The sequence below is a fragment of the Artibeus jamaicensis genome, unplaced genomic scaffold (assembly GCF_021234435.1).
Source record: "Artibeus jamaicensis isolate MK-2021 breed Jamaican fruit bat unplaced genomic scaffold, CSHL_Jam_final contig_497, whole genome shotgun sequence".
Lineage (NCBI taxonomy): Eukaryota > Metazoa > Chordata > Mammalia > Chiroptera > Phyllostomidae > Artibeus > Artibeus jamaicensis.
The window spans coordinates 6,918,811-6,938,582 of record NW_026521863.1 but is presented as its reverse complement, the minus strand read 5'-3'; the positions used below and the strand labels follow the sequence as shown (position 1 = coordinate 6,938,582).

Genomic DNA, 19,772 nt, shown 5'->3' with positions numbered 1-19,772 from the left:
CCAGCCCAGGGGCCTCTGGAGGGCAGCGAACGTGGCTTCCTTTTCATCCCCGGTGCCAAGGACAACGCCTGGCACGTCAGTCACTCAGTTAATGTCGGCCAAACTAAAGAGCTCACAGCTCTCTCTGAATAAACCAGAATTCAAGAAAAGACAGCCCTAGAATCGATGACCTGTCTGACCTGTCTCCCTCCCCTGGGAGGGGCTTTCTCCGTGAGAGGTGATCTTACTTCCTTTCCCGTCCTTAAAAATAGAGCCCGAAACAGTGGTTCTGGTCTGCGTCGGTCTGGACCAGGTGTCTTTGTACGTAGCCCCCACCCGGCTCGAATCCATCACTCACACATTGTGCTGCATCAAGTGTTGTCCCGAAATTCTGGGATTGTTTAATATCTAGCATTTTCATAACCTCATTATTTTTAGTAGATGTCTGTTATTAATGCTGTATTTTGCCATGTATAATGTGCACTTTTTGTCCAAAAATTTTTAGGGGAAGTAGGGGTGCGCATTATACATGGGTATGGTGATTGCGTGCCGTGGGTGTACTGTGTCCTGTGTACACAACACGGATGTGCGCCGTATGTGGCAGAGTTGGGTCACGAACCCTGTCTTCTAAGGAAATGGTCGGTTCGGAACAGAGTGGCTGTGGAGAGAGCCTGGTCCCTGCCCAGATAACACTCCCATTCTCCCAGGGGCTGGTGCCAGCCTTGGCCAGGGGAGCGCAGGGTGGAGGGGTGCCAGGCGGGGCCGGGACTCGGGCTCCAGCCGCGCGTGGGTGATGTGCTCCCGATACTGGAAATGACCCGTGACGAAGGTAAAAAGAGCTGTTCGTGAAAAAGGTATCTCAAAAGCACCCTTGCTGAACATTGACTTAAAATCTGAAATAACAGGATCGATCAAGGATACACAAGGCTACAGAGCGCCTTCTGCTCAGGCGGCCACTGCCTGTCCTGCTCTCAGAGCGGCCCCCGCCCGGCTCCCTGCCCCTGGCTCCCCTTTGCTCCTAAGGGGCAGACCCCTGAGAGCACCCTACTGCTTCCCGCCTGGGCTGCCCAGGTCCCTTTAAATGAAAAATAGTCAAGGCATGTGAAGGGTTGGCTGTACCTCTAAGAATTTAGAGATTTCAACTAGAAACCTTTGATTTCTGTCTTAAGTTTTTCAGCGTAATTCAATGCTGTAGCTTTCTGTCTCTTTCAGGTTCTTTTATACCAAGGATTTGGAAGCCTAAAGTTTTATCACAAAAATAAGCTCTCAATATTTTGCGTAATGGCAAATGAGCGAATTCTAAAAGTCTTTAAGAAAACAGTGCGTTATTTTAGCACATAAACTGACAATTCCATATCTAAGCAGGAAGTACTTAGCAACCATGTTGCCTATTGCCTGGAACGCCAATGTTTTATCTGTTGGTCCCAGGTTTATATGTACTGTGCTTATTTTCCTCAAATTCCAGTATTTAATTCCCAAATCTTGTACCTCTTCCTACTTTATCTCACATCCAGAAACAGCATGAAAATGCCCATGGACTGGCCACATGGACCATCTTCTGGGCTGGGAAAAAAGCGTGGCCCCTTGTCCCTGCAGGGCACACGCTTCTTGTGTGTGCCCATTGTAAGTGACACCATGCCAGCGAGCGTCCGCGAGTGGCACTTTTCATAGCTGCTCATGTTTACAGTCAAGAGTTGCCAGGACATGTTGGGACCCAGAATGAGAAATCTGTGGCAAGAGAGGATAGAGGCAAGTGAAACTTTTCATTAAAGGAAAAGACGTGCCTTGGCTTTAAAAAGGCCGGTCTCCATCGGTCACGCGGAGCCGTGATCCAGTGGGGACCCGGGAGCAGGCCGGCGCCTCCTCTGGTCGTCCTCCTGGGGGCCCAGGTGGACAAATTGGCAGCCCTGTTCGCTGCTTTTTTTCCTCTCCCCTTTGTACCATAAGAACCGCTAATCGGATCCATGCTGCTGCAACTGTGGTTAGTTATTAACAGAATAAAAGCAGATTTCTTCAAAAGAACGGGAAGGGGAAACGAGTCTACGAAATTGCAAGGTTGTTAGAATCTTAAGTGCACAGCAGTCGGTTTTCCCCCATATTCTGAATTGCACGACGCACACAAGTCTTTCATCTGTCACTGTACCGTTTCTTCGGAAGGCAGCCAAATATTAAGCTTCTCAAACAAACAAAAAAAAGGAATCTTAGAAAGAGGAAAAATATTGGGGAGGAATAAGAATAGGTTACAGTGGGGTAAAATTAGGTTTTGTTTTTATTAATTTGTCCTGGTGAGAGAAATGTAAACCGCCTGCTCCATTTGGTCTGCCCTCGCCGCCTCTCACCTCCCCCAGAGCAGGGTGGGGGCAGACGGAGCCGGTGGCTCTGCCGGGGCCTGTGGCTGGTGTTCTGCATGAGTGGAGTTCGGAACCGGCCACTCCCTCGTAGATGGCAGTGCTGCGGACTTCCTGGTGGGGGACAGGTGAGCTGCGTTACACCTGAACACACACATGCTTCCCCCACCTGAGGGGGGTTCTTCTGCAGGACCTTTGGACTGTACTTCTGAGCTTGAAAGCTGCCGGAAATGGTGTGTGTTTAGTAGAAGGCTTTTCAGTCTGGAAGTCCACGCGTTTCTTGCATGTCCAGCATTGAGAAGGGGGAGTTCCTCGGAGCCCCGAGTTCCCAGAGATGAAGGGGCTCCTGCTTTCAAGCAGATCACATTTTCGCTCATACCACCTGTTTCCTATTCATATCTTCACACTTGACGTTAACTAAAGTTCCCTAAAGTTTTATCTTTTATTTACTGGTCATTTTTTTCACAAAGAAACTGTTTTTAATCACTTTTGCCGAGCTACTGTAGCAGTAAAGAACATTGAGCCCTGGCCAAAGTGGCTCAGCTGGTCAGAGCGTGGTCCCATAACTGAGAGGTTGCAGGTTCGATTCCTAGTCAGGACATGTGCCTAGTTGTGGGTTCAGCCCCCAGTCCAGGTGCATACAGGAGGCAGCTGATTGATGCTGCTTTCTCTCCCTCTCTCAGGTGAAGATTTAAACACAAACAATTGTCTGAAGTGAATGGCCCTGGGAAGAGAGTGGCCAGCCAGGTTAAGGCACATTGTAGGGGAGGATGGAAAGTCAGAATCCAAGGCTATACTTTTCCCACCATCCTTCCCCGACCCCAGGTCACTTGAGAACAGTCTACATTAAGAGCATTGTAATTAGAGCTGAGACTCTCCATATGTAGATGTTTCTGGACCCTGGTTTATCATGAGTCAAAGCTTGCAGTGACCAGCATAGGAAAGTGTAACAGTCTTGGTTCCAAGCACTCCCGCCCTGCTGCCCAGGGCCTTCGTGGGCCTTCGTGAGCCTTCGTGAGCCTTCGTGAGCCTTCGTGAGCCTCCAGTTCTCTGCGGGAAGGTGTCCGCCCAGAAGGCCTCCAGCAGGTTTCAGGCCACGACCATCAGACTGACTCCCATATGAAACCTGTTAGGGGACTTCAGTGTATTTAATTAATAAAATAGGACAGTTGGGAAAAGCTGGCTGGAATCCAGTGGGCTAAATGAAATAATTATCGTAAGAAGCTGGTCTTTGTAATAAAAACAAGCCCCCAAAACCTCCAAAGTATTTGTAGCACAACCCCAGTGAAGGCCTAACTCTTACACAGAACGTCCCGTAGTTGCTTTTGTTTCCTCCTCGTCCATGGATGGACCTTTGCAGCTGCTCCGTCTCAGACTCTAGTGTGAAGGTCAAGACTCTCCGACTTGCAACAGGGGCACTAGTTGAGAAGATGTATCCAGCGGGTGTTGAATTGTTTGTTTGTTTGTTTGTTTGTTTGTTTAGAACAAAGATAAAGGCACCACCTCTAAGTGTTCTGTCACCCTGGGGTTTCCGCCTTCCCAGAGGGTGCGGACGTGTAGGAGCCAGACACGCCTCCGAGGCACCGACTTACTACTAACGGTATCTTCTTGGTACAATTTGGGAAAAGCTAAAGCTTTTTTAATGAATGTTGGAGCCGTAGGCCGTGGAAGGGTCTGTCTTCGAAGTCTCAGGCATTGTCTGCAGTGCCAGGGGACCAGGTGGCCATGGTTCTGTGTTCCCACTGGCGGGTACAGGAGGGAGAGCGTCGCTGTCTGTTTTGTGCTGCTGTAACCTGAGGCAGGTTGGTTCACAGTAAAGAACTGTGTTGACGGCCTGTTCACAGCTGCTTCTCCACCCGCCCCACCACGACCCCCCACGAGCACCCCCTGGTAAGAGTGAGATCCTGTTTGAAACACTCCGGACAACAGGAAGTACTTTAGTCCTCATGCACAGCACTGAGATAAACTGTTAACTCTAACCATGACGCTGGAACCTGAGCAGATGCTGTGTTTTAAATGTCTGCTTTGGAGCTTAGTAAAGTTCCCTAAACTCGTCTAAGTAAATGCCCAGGACGAGAACATTCAGTGGATGTATCAACTATTGAAAACTCATTTTTCTCCCACACCATGATGTCACTAAAGAAAACGACCGGTGAATCCTGCGGTTCGGATGGCAGAGCTGCCCTGTCTTGTCACACTCTGCTGTGGGTGCCGTCTTAGATCAGACGCCCAAAGATTTCTGCAGACACCGTGCACCCACCCGTGCATTCACCCATCCCCTCCCGTCTCTTACCAAAACCAGTACTTGGTGTCTCAGAGAGTACAGAGATAACTCTTCTACTATGAGTACAGCCCAAGGTAAGAAGTTAACGGTGTTCTTGCTGGCGGACTCGGCAGAATATAAGAAGTAGACCCCCCAGAAGACCTATGAAGTCAAGCTGGCAGGTGACACCTGTACTCTGCTTCAAGGATTTGAGACAGAGCCGATTTCTGTAACGTAAAGAAAGTACGAGGCTATATTAGAATAAAGCAACCAGTGTCTTAGTTTTGGATGCAGCAGAATTAAATAATAATCAGAGGGAGGTGCAAGATGAAAGTTGATCTTGGTCGTGATAAATTTGTAATTGGTAGCAGTAATTTTTATAATGTGTTTTTTTTAACTCCTCAGTAAAGTTAGTAACACCACCAAGAGTTTTCGAAGGGCACAAGAATAATTCAGTTGCTTACTGCTGAAAACTATGGGATGTGTATTGACTTGATAGCAGCATTCCAGGGAAGAACGGGGTCATAGTGGCGTTACTGCCCTGAAGTGCACCTCGTTTCTTCTTTGCAGGTCAGCAGCAACCACAGCTAACAGTTCACTCAAGTTCACAGGCCCCACCTTTCTAAACGTGAACCTGTCTTATCCTTGTTAATTTCAAGGAACTTGTGAATAAGACCCGTGTCTGTGTCACTAGACACCTAATGATTGCCCAGAATTCTAAGGACACCCTTATTGGTTGGCCGTCCTTATTGATTGGTAGATTGGCCACCAAAATTTCCCAGGTTGCTGCGGTTTAACGTGTCATTTCATGTGAATTTTAAGAAGCCAGTCCTCTTGACTCACTAATGGAAGAATATTCTGCCCCTGTCTTGTACATAGTAAGTACTCAGTGGTTTTTTACTTCATTTTTTACATTCAAGTAAAACCATCTCTAATTTCTGTGAGAACTTGTAAAGCAAATAACTGTGCGATCCAGATGTGGCTCTCATTTTATCCACTTTTGCCCACACTCGGCTCATGTGGTGAAGTTGGGGAGGGAGAATGGGTTCCTGGAAGTCAAACCGAAATCGAGCAGCCTCATCGTTCACACGTGCGATTGGCCATGCTGGTGAACTTCGTCACCGTTCCTTCTCGGATAACTGAATGCACACTGAGTCCATTGTTTCTTCAGCTGCAACAGTGTGAAAGAAAGAAATGCTTTTTCTCTGGCCACTACGGCTTTTGAAAAATGCAATTTCCGGGTATTTCCTTGCCTGATATAGAAATAGCACAGTGTTACTTAAAAAAGGATAAACGCTTTGTTCGCCAGAAGCCCTTGCCGTTCAGAGTTGACATTTTTGTTCTGAGTCTCTATAGTTCTTTGCTGCAGCAATTTAGACAGGAATTAACCCAGAGAAGTTTAGCCTCCGTGAAGGATTCATGTGGAAATGCTGGTCAGCTGAACTGGTCTGTATTCACAACACAGCAGCACTAGAGTGTAACTCACCCGACTGCATCTGACCTGTGGCTCTGATTTGTCTGCTTTGCTCTGGCCAGAAAAGTTGGGAAAAATAAAGCTACAAGTAATTACTGAACTGAAGATTTCCCTGCTAAATGCGGTTGCCGGTTAAGTCTTAGACTTGTGCTGGCATGAAGTGCTGAAGAATCCAGTGCCGCCTACACGGATCCGATTCGAAGAGGACATAAACCAGATCCTCTTACTGATCTCATTTATGTAGGCCTCTGTATTAAACACGGAGGAACGTGACAGGTTTGTGTGTCATTCTTAACAAATACCACGTAATGTTCATTGACTTTTTGAGTAAGTGTCCCTAAATGTTTCTTTACTAATGTTAACATTTAGAATAGGGAACAGCAAACTGCCAGCTTTGGGCCAAATCTAGGTTGTTCCCCTCTCTTTGTAAATAAAGTTTTATTCATGCTGCTTTGTTAACACGCGGTCTTTGACCACTTTTGCACTAGAACAGTTGAGTTGAGTAGTTGGGACAGAGAACATATGGCGTGCACAGCCTAAGATACACACTCCAGCAATTTACGGAAAAAGTTTGCCACTTCCTGATCTAAAGTGCTAAGAGAAAACTACACAATCACTGATAACTCATAAAGGTTTAATTAGCTGTTGGTCTGGGCTTCGTGTCTAGAATAGTCAGCTACTCATTTATTATTCAACAAGTATATATTAAGTGCTCGCTGTATGTCTGGTCCAGGGGTTCAGCAGGAAACGGTGCAGACAGTTCTCTGTACCTGTGGAGCTCACAGCACAGTGAGATGAGGCAAACCGTGAGCAGAGCAGTAAAGTAACAATTCCGGGGGTGTTCAGACTGTGTTCCCTGTAGGAAACGTAGACTTGTACTTGGTAGGACTTGCTGCCCCGCCGTCTCGTTCTGCGAAGTATACCAAGGCAGAGTGTATTCATGTCTCAGCTCATCCACCGTAAAGTCAGACATTACTAGATGCCATCTTATCAAAAATATGCATACTAATCTGTTTATACCCAATTCTGTTGTATACTAAAATCCCAGTGTTTTGTTACTAAAGGTATTTAGTTTGATTATCTTGATCCAGTTCTTAAAAGCTATTTTCAATGAGAAGATTTTTCCTCAAAACCTCCGTTGTATAAAAATTTTAAAGAAAATCTTAGAAAACAAAGCCCATTAGTACATTAAGAAAGTAACACACCATGGCTAAGTGGGATTTATTCTAGGAATGCAAGGTTGGTTCTATATAAACTCCATTAATATTATGCACAGTACAAACAGATTTAAGGGCAAATATCACCCCCTTTAATAAGATTCAATACCCAGTCACGATTGAAGCACTCAAGGAAGTGGCAGCTGAGGGACGCTGTCTCACTGTAGTGAAATGTGTATGCTTCAGTTTACAGCCAGCATCTTACGTACTGGGAAACCGTTAGAAACGTTGCCTCTAAGATACAGACAAGACGGGTGATCACCGTCTGCACCGCTTCGCAGCCGCGCTCTAGGGATGTGGGCCGGTGCCGTTGGCAAGACTGCTCAAAGGCGTGAGAAGGTCGTAGAAGCAGTAAGAATGACTCTTTTCACAGGTGATGCAAGAGCAAGCCCAGAAAAGTCCAGAGCATTGGGGATAAATTAGTCCACACGGTGAAGGAACTCGCAGCAGTGGCAGCAGGCGATGACGGTCACTTCCAAAGAGCCCCAGCCTTGCTCTGCACCAGCAGGAAACGCGTCAAAGACATACCGGCAGAGAAAATCCCATTTGTACTGGCAACACAGATTAAATGTTTAGGAATGAGCTTTATTAACATAAAAATGTGCGAAACTTCTATGTGCCTGAAAGAAACCAAAGAAGACCTGAGCAAATGAAACACATCTCCTGTTCTTGGAAAGGATGAACTTAACAGTCATTGCTTCTCCTGGAGCTAATTTATAACATCAGGGTGATCCCAGGGGCGATGTCCACTAGCCACGTTACACAGCTGGACAGTCAACAGGAAAGTTCATGTGGAAAAGGCAGTCATGCTAGAAAACATGGAAGAAGAAAAGTGGGATGGGTTTGGGGAACTAGCCTTAATTACAGAGTGTTAAATCATCCTCTAAAAGTAGGTCTTAAAAAGTTTTCATCACAGAGATCAAATTAAATCCATCTTGTACCACACACTGAAATTAACTCCAGTAGTTGAAGATGAGACCACGCATGTACTTGAAGAAAACTGGAGTGAATTTGTCTTTGCCCTTTGCACAAAAGAGAGCTATCTAACTAGGACTCGAAAAACAGAGGCAATAAAAACAAAGGTTGACAGATTTGACTACTTTTTAAAAAAAGATTCCATCCCAAAAATATAGCGTCAACAAAATCTAAAGATAAGTGACAAACTAGGAGAACATACTCACAATTTACACCACAGACAAAAGGGCTAACATTCCTAACATGTAAAGAATTCTTTAAAGTTTCAGGGAAATGGACTGAAACCCCAGATAGGAAAATGGTGGAAACACGTGGCCAACAATTCATCAGAAGAGGTATAACAGCCCTCAGTCATGAAAGAGGGCCAGATGCAGTCCGAATTTAGAGGGATGCAGTCAGGGACACCGGCTGCCACCTCTCACATGTAAGACGGATCAAAGCAGTGCAGGTGGGAATGCAAACTGGTTCAGGGCTGCGTGGAGGGAATTTTGGAAATGCGTAACCTTGTGACCCAACAATCCCACTCCATGGAATTTGCCCCTGAGATAGATCTCAAAGAATTTGAAAATACACATGCAAAAAGCTGGGAACCACGTAAGTGCCCACCCGTGGGAGAGTGGAGGGACAGACTGGAACCCTCGCACGAAGGAGCGCGTGGACCTACATAGAATCCAGGAGAGTATCACAAACCGGTAGGAAGTGCTTTCCAGGACACGCTGCTAAGTGAGCAAGGCAAAGCCCAAAAGATGTCTAGGATGTGCTACCCTTTATAGTAAGGAAAAAGATAATATAAGAGGAAACGCAGATGTCTTTTTATGCAGAAAAACTGTGTAGGGAAGATAAACCAAAGCCGAGACTGGTTGTTCGTACAGAGCAGGCGGCACAGGGTGGGAAGCAGGAGCACCAGGCATAGCAGAGAGTAGGGACGGGGAGGCACGTGTCCTTTTGTGGAACGCGGACGTTCAGAACCACAGAGGCATTTCACATGTCCCCAGAGTATCAAAACAGAGCCAGCGAGGGCGTGGGGGCAACGCCACGTGGATTACACCACCACCAACGGGCTCTGTGTTTTTCACGAGAACACAGGTTAATAATTCTGAAATCACTTTGTATATGTAATAAAATTGAACAAATGTGTAAATTGATCTAGATACTGAGAGTTGGGTTTCTTACCACTGGAGAAAGCAGTTATAAACAAGGAGAAGAAGACAGCAACAGTGTATCCTCTAGTTTTGTATTGGAATTGGAGGTATTCACATAAACTCATGGTAATACACACACACAATGAAACATTGAAATATAGATGTGTGTATGTGCAGGTTAGTGTACCTATGAGGGGGACCCCCCCCCAAAAAAAAAACCCTGGAATTAATTTATTTACAAAATTGTGTATTCTGCCCTGGCTGGTGTGGCTCAGTGGATTGAGTGCTGGCCTGTGAACTAAAGGGTCACAAGATCCATTCCCAGTTGCGGTACAGGCTTGGGTTGTGGGCCAGGTCCCCAGCGAAGGGCACGTGAGAGACAACCACACAGTGATGTTTCTCTTCCTCTCTTTCTCTGGTACAAAGAACCATGGCTCCTAGGTTGATTATAGGGTTGGAGCAGGAAAAATAGAATATGAATGAGCTTGGAGCATCTTGTGGTTGCAGAAAACAAGGATTGAAAGGAGCTTCTAATGGCCAAAGCTGGGACAATTTGAACAACAAAATAATGTCAGTGTTGGATTTGAATCCATAGAATAAAATAAATATCCTTGAGTCTATTAGTTTTTCTACTCTTGTGGACATTACTACAAACTTGGCAGCTTAAAACAGTACTCATTTGTTATCCCATAGTTTCCATGGCCAGGAGTAGTCTGGGCACCGCTCAGCTACATCCTCTGCCCGGGGTCTCAAGAGGCTGCAGGGTGTTGGGTGGCCCCTGTTCCCATCTGGAGGTTCAGCCGGGAGGAATCCACTTCTGGTCTTTCAGATTGTGGGAGGGCTCATTTCCTGTGGTTGTAGACCCAAGGCCGGCAGGCTGGGGGCGCTGCCCGTCCTGCTGTGTGGCTCAGTTCACATCCTGGCAGCTTCCCTCTCCAAGGCCAGCAGGAGCGCCTGGCAGCTGGAGCCTCAACCCCTGCAAAGGCAGGCCTGTCCAGGGTCCTCCCCCTTTGGAGCGTTTCAACGCCAGTCCGTTTGGGACTCGACACCTGCAAAACCCCTTTCGCTTTGCCATGTAACAAGTTTCGGAGTGATGCTTCATCATTTTTGTTATTTCTTTGGTGGGAAGCCGAGTCACAGGCTCTGCTCTCAGTCACAAGTGGGGATCACACAAGGATGTGGCTCACCGGCAGTCATTCCATGGTGTGCCCGCCACATGCGCTCGTAGGGGTAAAAATAGCCTAATAAACACATGAACAAAGGAGGAGGAGGTAGACTCCTGCTAGTAAATGTGGAAGCAAAGAGGGAAGTGAAGAATCACCCTTAGAAGACACTGCTAAGGTGTCTATAATTGTTGCCAAGAGCATGCTCAGTGGATGCAAAAATTAGTGGGTGCAGGTTTGAGGAGCGGTGGGATTCACATAGTCTCAGGTATCTCGCCTGTGGTACTTGCCTACTACAGAGGGCAGAACAGTAGCTTTATATTGGAGGAGCTTGGCAGGCACCAACTTTGCCAACTAATCCATGGGAACGTCGGCAGAAGTGACACATCATGAAAGTGTCGGGACCCCCTAGACAGAATGAGCTGAGGCTGAGGAGGGCATGGTGTGGTGCACACCCCAGCTGCATACGCTCGTTCAAGCCACGAGTGCAGCAGACTGAAGCAAACCGAGGGGCAGCCTGGGAGGTCACTAAAATAACAGGAAAGACGGGGTCTTTGGTGACTAAGGAGAAACCACGGCTGGGTGCCGTGTGAGACCCTGGAATGGAAAGAAGATGTGAAGTGGAAAATTGGTGGAACTCAGATGAGCTCTTTAGTTAACAACATTGCACCAGGCTTTAGTGCCTTGCAGTGACTATTTTGTGGTTACACACAGTGAGGGGAGGTGGGCTAGGGGTCCTAGCTTTCTACCTTTTCTCTGAGTCTACAACTAATTAAAATAAAAGGGCTTCATACCCTGGCCAGGTGGCTCAGCTGGTTGGGGCTCATCCCATACATCAAGAGGTTGCCTGTTCAATCCCTGGTCAGAGCACATGCCTAGGCTGGGGTTTGGTCCTGAACTGATCGATCTTTCTCACTTGAGTGTTTGTGTGTGTGTGTGTGTGTGTGTGTGTGTGTGTGTTCCTTTCTCTCTCCCTTCCTCTCTGTAAAGCCACTAAGCATTTCCTCAGGTGAGGATTGTAAAAATAAAGAAATACATACAGGTTTTTTTTTTTTTTAATAAAAGCTCATAGTATAGACTTGTGTTGCAAATCAAAGTAAAATGTGAAAATCAGCCAAAAGTACAAATTTGGGTGACTTATGGGTGTTTCATTTTTAGGTTGTGCAAAATCTTGCACACTGTTGTATGTACAGGGCCATTGGAGAATGGAAAAACTGGTTTTTATTGAAAAACTCATAGTGTGAACCTGTGTAGTCAGAAGTACAAAGTGCTGCGTTTTGCCGTGTGCGATGCACACCCACAGCTTTGTCCCGGACTTTCAGGAGAAAAATCTTTTGTTTTAGTTGTTTAATTCAATTTTTCATTTACATATAAAACGGGTTATTGTAGTCCAGGGAATTATTATTTTGCATACAGATGTTATTGCTTTCTATAGTTACACTTTTAACATATAAGCATAACATTTATATAGATACACAGTACCACCCATGTATAATGTGCATCCTTATTTTTCCCTCAAAAATTTGGGCGAAAAAGGTACACAGTGTACACAGCAGAATACGGTAAATGGTCATTGGAGATGCGTAGGTATAAAGTGGTGACGTGTCCTCCAGCTCGCAGCGTGGGTTGGAACTTTTCCCCCGTTGTACTTCATTAGCATCGTTTACAGACACTGACGAGGGGGAAACATGGGCTTCTCTTGGAAACAGTGTCGGTGGTTAAAGCCTGTTCGGAAAGTTGGTTTGTTCACTGTGCATGGCAGTGTTCTCTTTTAAAATAATTACCTAATTATGTTTAAAAGATTTTACTTATCCAGACAGATGTCACACACAGATCCATGGGTTTGGAGGTGTTTATCTAATTTGGTTGGTGCAAAGGGCTCTGAATTGTCTTCCTCACGTGGACGTTGGGCACAGATGAACACTCGGCATCGTGTTGCTGAAGCAGCTGTTCTGACTCGTCCTCCACCCGGACCTTGGACTGGCTGCTGCCTGCACCTTTGGAGAGTGGAGCTGTTTCCTAGGAACTGTGAAACTTGATGGAAAGATAGGGGCAAAAGCAATTGTAGGATTTGAAACAATTTGGGCAAGTCTGACTACCACGAAAGGTACTTGAGTGTTTCTTTAGAACATGGATTTAAAAAATGAATTTTCTCATGGCTTTAATGAGATATTTGTCTTAGAATTGCACCAACAACCAGCAAGCTCTGCTTGGATGGGGCAGGTTTTACGATTCGTGAGACGGTTCTCTGACAGCCTTTTCATTTTTGGCTGAGATGCTACACGGAGGAGCAGGGCCCTGGGCGCACGTTCTGGAAGGAGTGGGTCCTCTCTGAACGCGGAGTCACTGTTTTCACTGTTAGGAGGCTCTGCATCTGGCCTGTCAGGCAGAAACAGTCGTTACAATGTCAGCACTTACTGTCCTAGAGCAGCTGCTTCCCTGGTGACGTTTTTAAGTCAGGATTCGGCTGCAGAGAGCTTTAAACTTCTGAACAGGCTGTGGATCGGGGCCTTGGGGTGTTTCTCAGGAAGCCCGTGGCCTGGGGCCAGCACACAGCAGCTTCTGTGTGTCTGTAACCAGCTGATGGGCAGTGTTCAGTGTTGTGCTGGTACGAATGCTGATTTCCGGCGAAGAGGCCTACGGGTGGGTGGATGGCTAACTCCTGTTGGTCTAGTTCTTCCATCCTGCACAGGTGGCTCATTCTCAGCGGGACTTGCTCCTGGTGGCCTCGGTGGCTGTCCCGGCAGGACAAGCGTGGCAGCCAAACCCAGGAGCACTCAGAAATGCACTCATAAGTTTTACACCCTTTTCTCAAATTGAGAACCCTAAACTTCCAAAAGGAGTTCGAGAATGTTTTGTGGTTATATTTTAACAGCTATTTCTAGCTGTTATCTAAGTGGAAAAACATTTCCCCGCCTCTCCAGCTGCCGAAGATACAGCTGTTACTAGAACCAGTCATGACCGACAGTCTCAGGGACGGTGCTCTTCCTGGTCTGGGCTCCTCCGCCTGGCCTGCCAGCCGCCGGGCGCACACACTCACAAGGGCCGGCCAGTGTGGACTCCCGGCTCGGCATCGTGACCTTCACTAGGATGACCTGGTGGTGACCTCAGTGCATTAATCTGCCCCCCTCGACTGGACTGCGGTCCTCTGTAGCGCTGCCCAGAGCTGTGGCGGCGGAGGTGCTGTGGTGTCAGCGCAGTTGCCGGCCTGATCCGGCGTCATCACGGACTCCACACTGGGGAGATGGAGATGGGAATTTCTCTCATTCCAATTTATTTTAGCAAAGGGGGAGGTCAGAATATAAAATAGCATGGTTTCCATGCCGTGAGAGCATGTGCCTTGAGGATTGTGCCAAGTTCAAGTGCCTTTTGTATTCTGTGGCTTTAGTCAGAGAAATGCATCCTCAGCCTCTGAGTCAGAAAGCGAGTTGAGATCGTGGAGAACCTCTGATGATTCCTGAATTTCAAAATCCCATCTCCTGCCTTCAAATGACTAATTGTCTCTTTAATTAATAAAGTAATAAGTATTTCTTTCTTTTATTCATATGCTTAGATTAAGGGCCATTAAATAACCAAGATTTATTAAATATTTGTTATGCTAATGAGGGATTACAGGAGTAAAAGGCACGATTCCTCTCTCAAGGAGCTTCCATTATAGCTCGGTAAGACCAACTGAGCGCACATTAAGTAAATGGAAACCAAATGGATGCTGAAGAGATGCTGTTGCTTTATTAGCAGTAAAGATCAAGAGCGATGCAGAGTATTTCCTTCTTGAGTGATAGTATGCACTATATAGTGCTGTGTTTTGTTTTTTTAATGGAGATCTTGTAAGTTTATTTTAAATCTCTGATTAATTACAAAGGATTTTTAGACATCAGTCATATTGCTGCACTGAGTAAATATTAACAATGAATATTGTTAACACTGTGGGCCGCTATGCCTGCCCACCCACTTGGAGACTAGTTTAAACTCCAGAGGGCGAGTTCAAGTCATCGGTCTTGGGCTTTGTTAAATGCAGCGAAGAAGTGTGTGTCGGGAGATTGCAGCCCCTAATTGATTTGTCTGTGAGTTTGGGAACTCATCCAGTATGAAACTGAACTTTTCTGGGGGTCATTTGCTAAGTATGTTTATGCACGTTGCCTGGTTGTTTTACACACGCACACACAAAAGGGTGAGACAGCATGCGTTTTCAAGCTCTGTCTTTGTGCAGGGGACCGTTCGTTTGTGAGAGTAAAGATTAAGTAAGTGTAACTGTGCCTTGGTTCTGCGCAGTCACAGCATCGATGCAAAGGGTTCCTCACCCCCACTCCCCCCTGTGTTTTGCAGGCAGTCAGATGCCTCCGCAGCCGCCCGGGAGCCAGGCCGAGCCGAGTGCCCATCCCGCCCTGAGCCAGTCCCCAATGCCACAGGAACGAGGTGAGGCTTGTGAGAATCAGCTTACCCATTCATATCCACGATCATAAATAATTCTTAAAGGACAGTGTGTTTCCTCATCAGATGAACAAAATAAACAAGGACTTACTTTTAACAACAAATACAAAAAAGAAGGATGTTTTCCTGCAGACTGGGTGAAATTCTACCAAAATACAGCTCAAGATTCAAAGAATATGTATGTGTGCATAGCACCACCCGGCACAGTGCGCACACAACTGCAGTAGTCTGATGCTGAGCTAGCCCCGTGCAGGTGACAGTTCGATTTGGGCGGTGGTCCCAGTGAAGTGCGGTGTTAGTGTGTGTGTGTGTGTGTGTGTGTGTGTGTGTGCCTGTTGATCAGTTATTTGTTCCATGATAATATTAAAACTTTAAGCACATAGTAGGACCTTATCATTATAAAATGATAGGATCTTAGAACTGGAGCCATCTTAAAAGGTCCTGGAGGTCAGTCGCCTCAATTTACAAATGAAGGAAGTAAGGTCCTTAAAGATTTTTCCTTATTCTCAGAGGCTACTTAGTGCCAGAGCCGGAAAAAAGAACTTTCCTGAAGCCCTCAAACATTCAAGTTTTCTTACATATGCAACCCTGTGACCTCTCCCTACTCAAGCTACTCTTGGTGGTGGTGGTGCAGTGATTTTAACCCAGACTAGTGGAGGCTGGGGTTTTCGGGCCTGCTGCACCTGCGGTGCTGAGCTCGACCACGCCCCCCGCCTGTGAGCCAGGCCGGCCCCACCCTCCCCAGAGATGCCACCTTCCTTCAGTGCTCTTCGTAGCACACTCGCCCACACTCCACTCGGAAGGCAGAAGTCGGTGGCTTGGTAGCTAATACTTAAAGGCTCCTGACCCTTAATTTTTATAATTATTTCTGTATGAGTTATACAGGTGGCGATTGCGCCTAATGAGAGTTACAAGGTTTATTTCACATGGTACAAAATCAGTAGCACGTTGTCTAGAAAGTAATGCCAACAGAAAGATGGATTAGCCTCATCTATGCAGTGTTAGTGTTGAAATGACTGGTAGGAATCAAATGAAATTTTGGAATACCTTTACATATTTAACTTTTTATTATAATTTATTGTATGGTTCATACTTTCATTTCCTTATCAAGGTACTCCAGTATGTTTTAATAATGGAATAATGAATGGTTTGCAAATTTCAGAGTGTACAAGAGGAGAGGGTGTTGCAGTAGATTGTTAGGCCACACCCCCAGATTTCTGATTCAGTGGGTCTGAAGGGGGACACTGACCGCCTGCATTTCTGACATGTTCCAGGGTTTGCCGGGGCTGCTGGTCTGAGGACCATACTTTGAGAACTGCTGCTTTCTAACCATACTACAACATGTTTCAATAATTGTGTAATGTGTGCATTCGTTGTTCTAAACTGTCTACTGTGACCTCCTGTAAGTCATTCCCATACCTCACACCCTCTCTATTACTGCTCGTTTTGTGTTCATTCCTCGTACGGCGCTGGTCGTCTGGGAGACCCTGCAGAAGTTCACAGAAAGTGCACCAAGGCCAAGTGCCTTTCTCGGCTGCACTCAGCACTGTGTCCCAGGGTCGGGGTGGGGGGGGGAGGCGAGGGATAAAGGAACTGCGCTGCCCTGGGGCTGCTCGGGCCAGACCCAGAGCTGAGACGAAGGTGTTCGTTACCTCACTCCGTCCTCACCGTAGCCCTTTCCCATCATCCCCGCGGGGAGAACGTGCCTCCTTTTGCCAGCATTAAAGGATAAGGGGCACCCTGTTTGAGAGTACTACAATGCTAACCTTTATCTCTAAGAACTAACAAGGAGAAACCCTTCCAAGATCCTCTAACAAGGTCTTCCCCCGGCCCTTCCAACTGATACGTGTTTACGAAATGTGAAAGTGTAGAACCCCCATTGTCAAGGACGAAACACCAATGAGGAAACATAGTTAAACTTGAAAGTCGAATGTATTAGTAAGGCACAGTCTAGGGTTTTCCTCCCATGTCACTCTGTGGAAAGTGCTGGGTTGATGTGTTTGCTCTTTGTTCTCCCCTGATTATCTTTATAATATACTATGTAACTGGTGATGGATACCTAACAGTCTGGGTAGTTATAATGACATTCCTTCCAGTAGCAGATACAAATTTGACAGTTTGCTAAATCCGAATTCGTTTTCATGAATATGCCTCTCACACTTTCTCTGAACAGTGCTAGGGACACTGTACGCATCTCCTGTGTATCTTTCGTTGGTTGGACAACCAACCCCCCCCCCCCCCCCAACAGGAGACTTTTCCACTTTGGAATGACTATTGGGCGATGCTTTGCCCTGTGTGAGTTAAATTTCCTGAACAATGGGGAAGCAAGCCAGCACCAGAAACTAATGTGGAATAGTATTGAATATAGACTGTAATTGGGGTGGGGGTGGGCGGGGGGAGATGCCAAATGGGATTATAGCATTATTCTGTATGTATTTTTAAATCAATATATTTTTCACAATGAAAAAATAAATACTAGGTAGCAAGAAAGTGGGGTTTTTTTACTGACTTTGTTATTTGTTGAAACCCAGGAAGAAATGTTAGCTCGTAATGACATCTGATCAGATATTTTGGTGGCAGGTGACACAGTCATAGCAATGCTTGGATGCAACAGTAGCCATGTTTTTCTTGCTTGTTTTTACCACGACGTCACATGTGCCGACCGTGCTCACGGCACAGAGTAGGTCTAGGAAAACGCGTGTTCGGCTACCCCCCAGTGTGTCGATCTCATGTTTTAAAGCATAATTTAACTTCTTTATGCCTTTAGAATTATATGCCCCTGCCACCCCCATTTAGGGAAATGATGAAAGGTGCAGAGAAGAAAAAATATATCTTGGTGAGTTAGCATCTTATTAAAAAATGTATTCTTTCTCAGAAGACACGGATCTGGATACATAAGAACGTGCCTTCCGTGCTGCGCAGGGCTGAAGTGGCCAAACTGAGCCGTGCCTTTCATATTCATTGTCTTAATAATATGTGATAGTTACACAGTTTTTTTAGCAAGGAACCTAGAAACACACTTGTCCCGAGACACCTTTACAAAGCAAGAGACGCAGCCCGCCTGGGTTTGGAGGTGCCCTTTCCCAGGTGCCCCCGCCCCCAGCCCTCAGGGGCCCAGCGGTGCCGACAACGCACTGTCCCTCCCAGCGCGAGAAGCTGAACGTTGGCTCTGCTGCTGCTGCTGCTTCCCACTTGGTCCTGGTATCCCCAGTCCGGAAGAACTGCTATTTAAAAACTCTGTACCCTGTTTAGGAGAATTGGGCAGACCAGAGTCCATTAGCATCGGAACCAAACTGGCCCTTCTCAAGGTGGCACAGAGGCGGCGGGCTGGCGGGGCACCCTACCAGTTCAGGGTCCTCCTTATCTGGTGGCTCTGGGTTGAGTTTCTCAGAAGACATCAGTCACCCTTTCCCCACATTATGTATAGAGGAGAATAACGGAGTTTCTGTAGTTTTATATTTTCCATCCGTAACAGTATCCGTGTGAGTAAATGTGGGCACGGACAGATGTTGTGGGTACAGAGAGAAGGGAAGCACTTGGCAAAGCCTGGGCGCCAGAAGAGCAGTGAAGGTAACCCTAACTTTCTGCAATAAATTTTACAGGAGAATTGTAGCTAACAATTTCAGATGAGTTTTGTCCTTATTTCTTAACCTCTAACATACACATCTTTAAAATTGGAAAGAGCAATAGGAAATGACTTAAGAATGTGTTTTCTGTTTTCTAAGAGGGCTTGGAGGGAACATGGAATAGCCATTGGAGTAGATAAATAAGTGTAAGGATTATTACCATCAAAATGATCGCGTTTTTAACCCCTATAAAATGTTCGGCTTAATGAAACTAGCAAATGCCCTTCTAGTTTATTGGATTAGCAATTAGGTAAAAACATTTCAAGAAGGCTTATTTATTTGGGCAGATGTAGAGGTCAGAATTAATTTTTTGAAAACCTTTTAATTGAATTCCCTCTGAATTTTCACAGTGGTATCTAGTTAAATATTCACGTTAGTGCTGGTGGCTTTCTGAGGGTCTGAACTAGTTCTGAGTTCTCAGAATCAACACGGGTTGTTTAACCCTTTTCGGCTGGTATGCCAGCAGGGACTTCTGCAGGGCAATCCCACAGTGTTGGAGTAATTAGAAGGCAGTAATGAGGATTTAATTAGTCCTTGAGATGGGTTGGAAGCAGAGCCACCGAGACCTTCCCCTTCTGGACACAGATGCAAGCGGTGGGCGGTGGGCGCTGTCCCGGGGCTGTGCTGCACTGGACATGTGTCTGTCGCCGGGGACAGTGCTCTGGTGCCATTCTGTGACCACGGGGTCCGTGCAAAAGGGGTTCCGGGTGCAACCTCACAGAATGTCCAGGTGGCACCCCACCCAGCCCTCATTCATGTCCATCTACGCGACAGCCGTGCCCTCCCTCTGTACCGGTGAAACAAAGTCACTATGCAGGCTGCCTGTCTCCGGGGGGAGAACCGGCTCTCACCCAGTCAGTGGCACCGACGTCGGACAAGCCGGGCAAAGTCCTGTGGGGACTGTCGTCGCAGGACACGGAGGAAGTAAGCAGATTTTGCAGTTTCATACCCCAAGTCCTCACCGGACTTGGCTCTTGCCAGTTGTGTGTCCAAAGTGCGACAGAGTCCTCGTGTTTGGAGTATGACCTTCACAGGATGTTTATCAGTAGCTCCATTTTTAGGTATAAATAGTGACATTATCCAGAGGAGGTGGGGGCAGATATTTAGACTTTTTGAACTTTTTTTCCTTACCATTTTTATATTCAGTATTATTT

General features: G+C 46.4%; 1 protein-coding gene across 11 annotated transcripts in view; it reads left to right on the top strand.

Moving 5' to 3' along the window:
• Nucleotides 1-19,772, top strand: part of ARID1B (AT-rich interaction domain 1B) — a 396,315-nt gene that overhangs the window by 293,573 nt on the left and 82,970 nt on the right. For 9 of the 11 annotated variants that reach the window (XM_037126073.2, XM_037126068.2, XM_037126072.2 and 6 more), the window contains one exon: nucleotides 14,888-14,977. The exons of the other annotated variants lie outside the window; for them this stretch is intronic. In XM_037126073.2, the coding sequence (XP_036981968.2) occupies nucleotides 14,888-14,977 (90 nt within the window). The remainder of the gene's footprint in view (nucleotides 1-14,887; nucleotides 14,978-19,772) is intronic. 11 annotated transcript variants of the gene reach the window in all.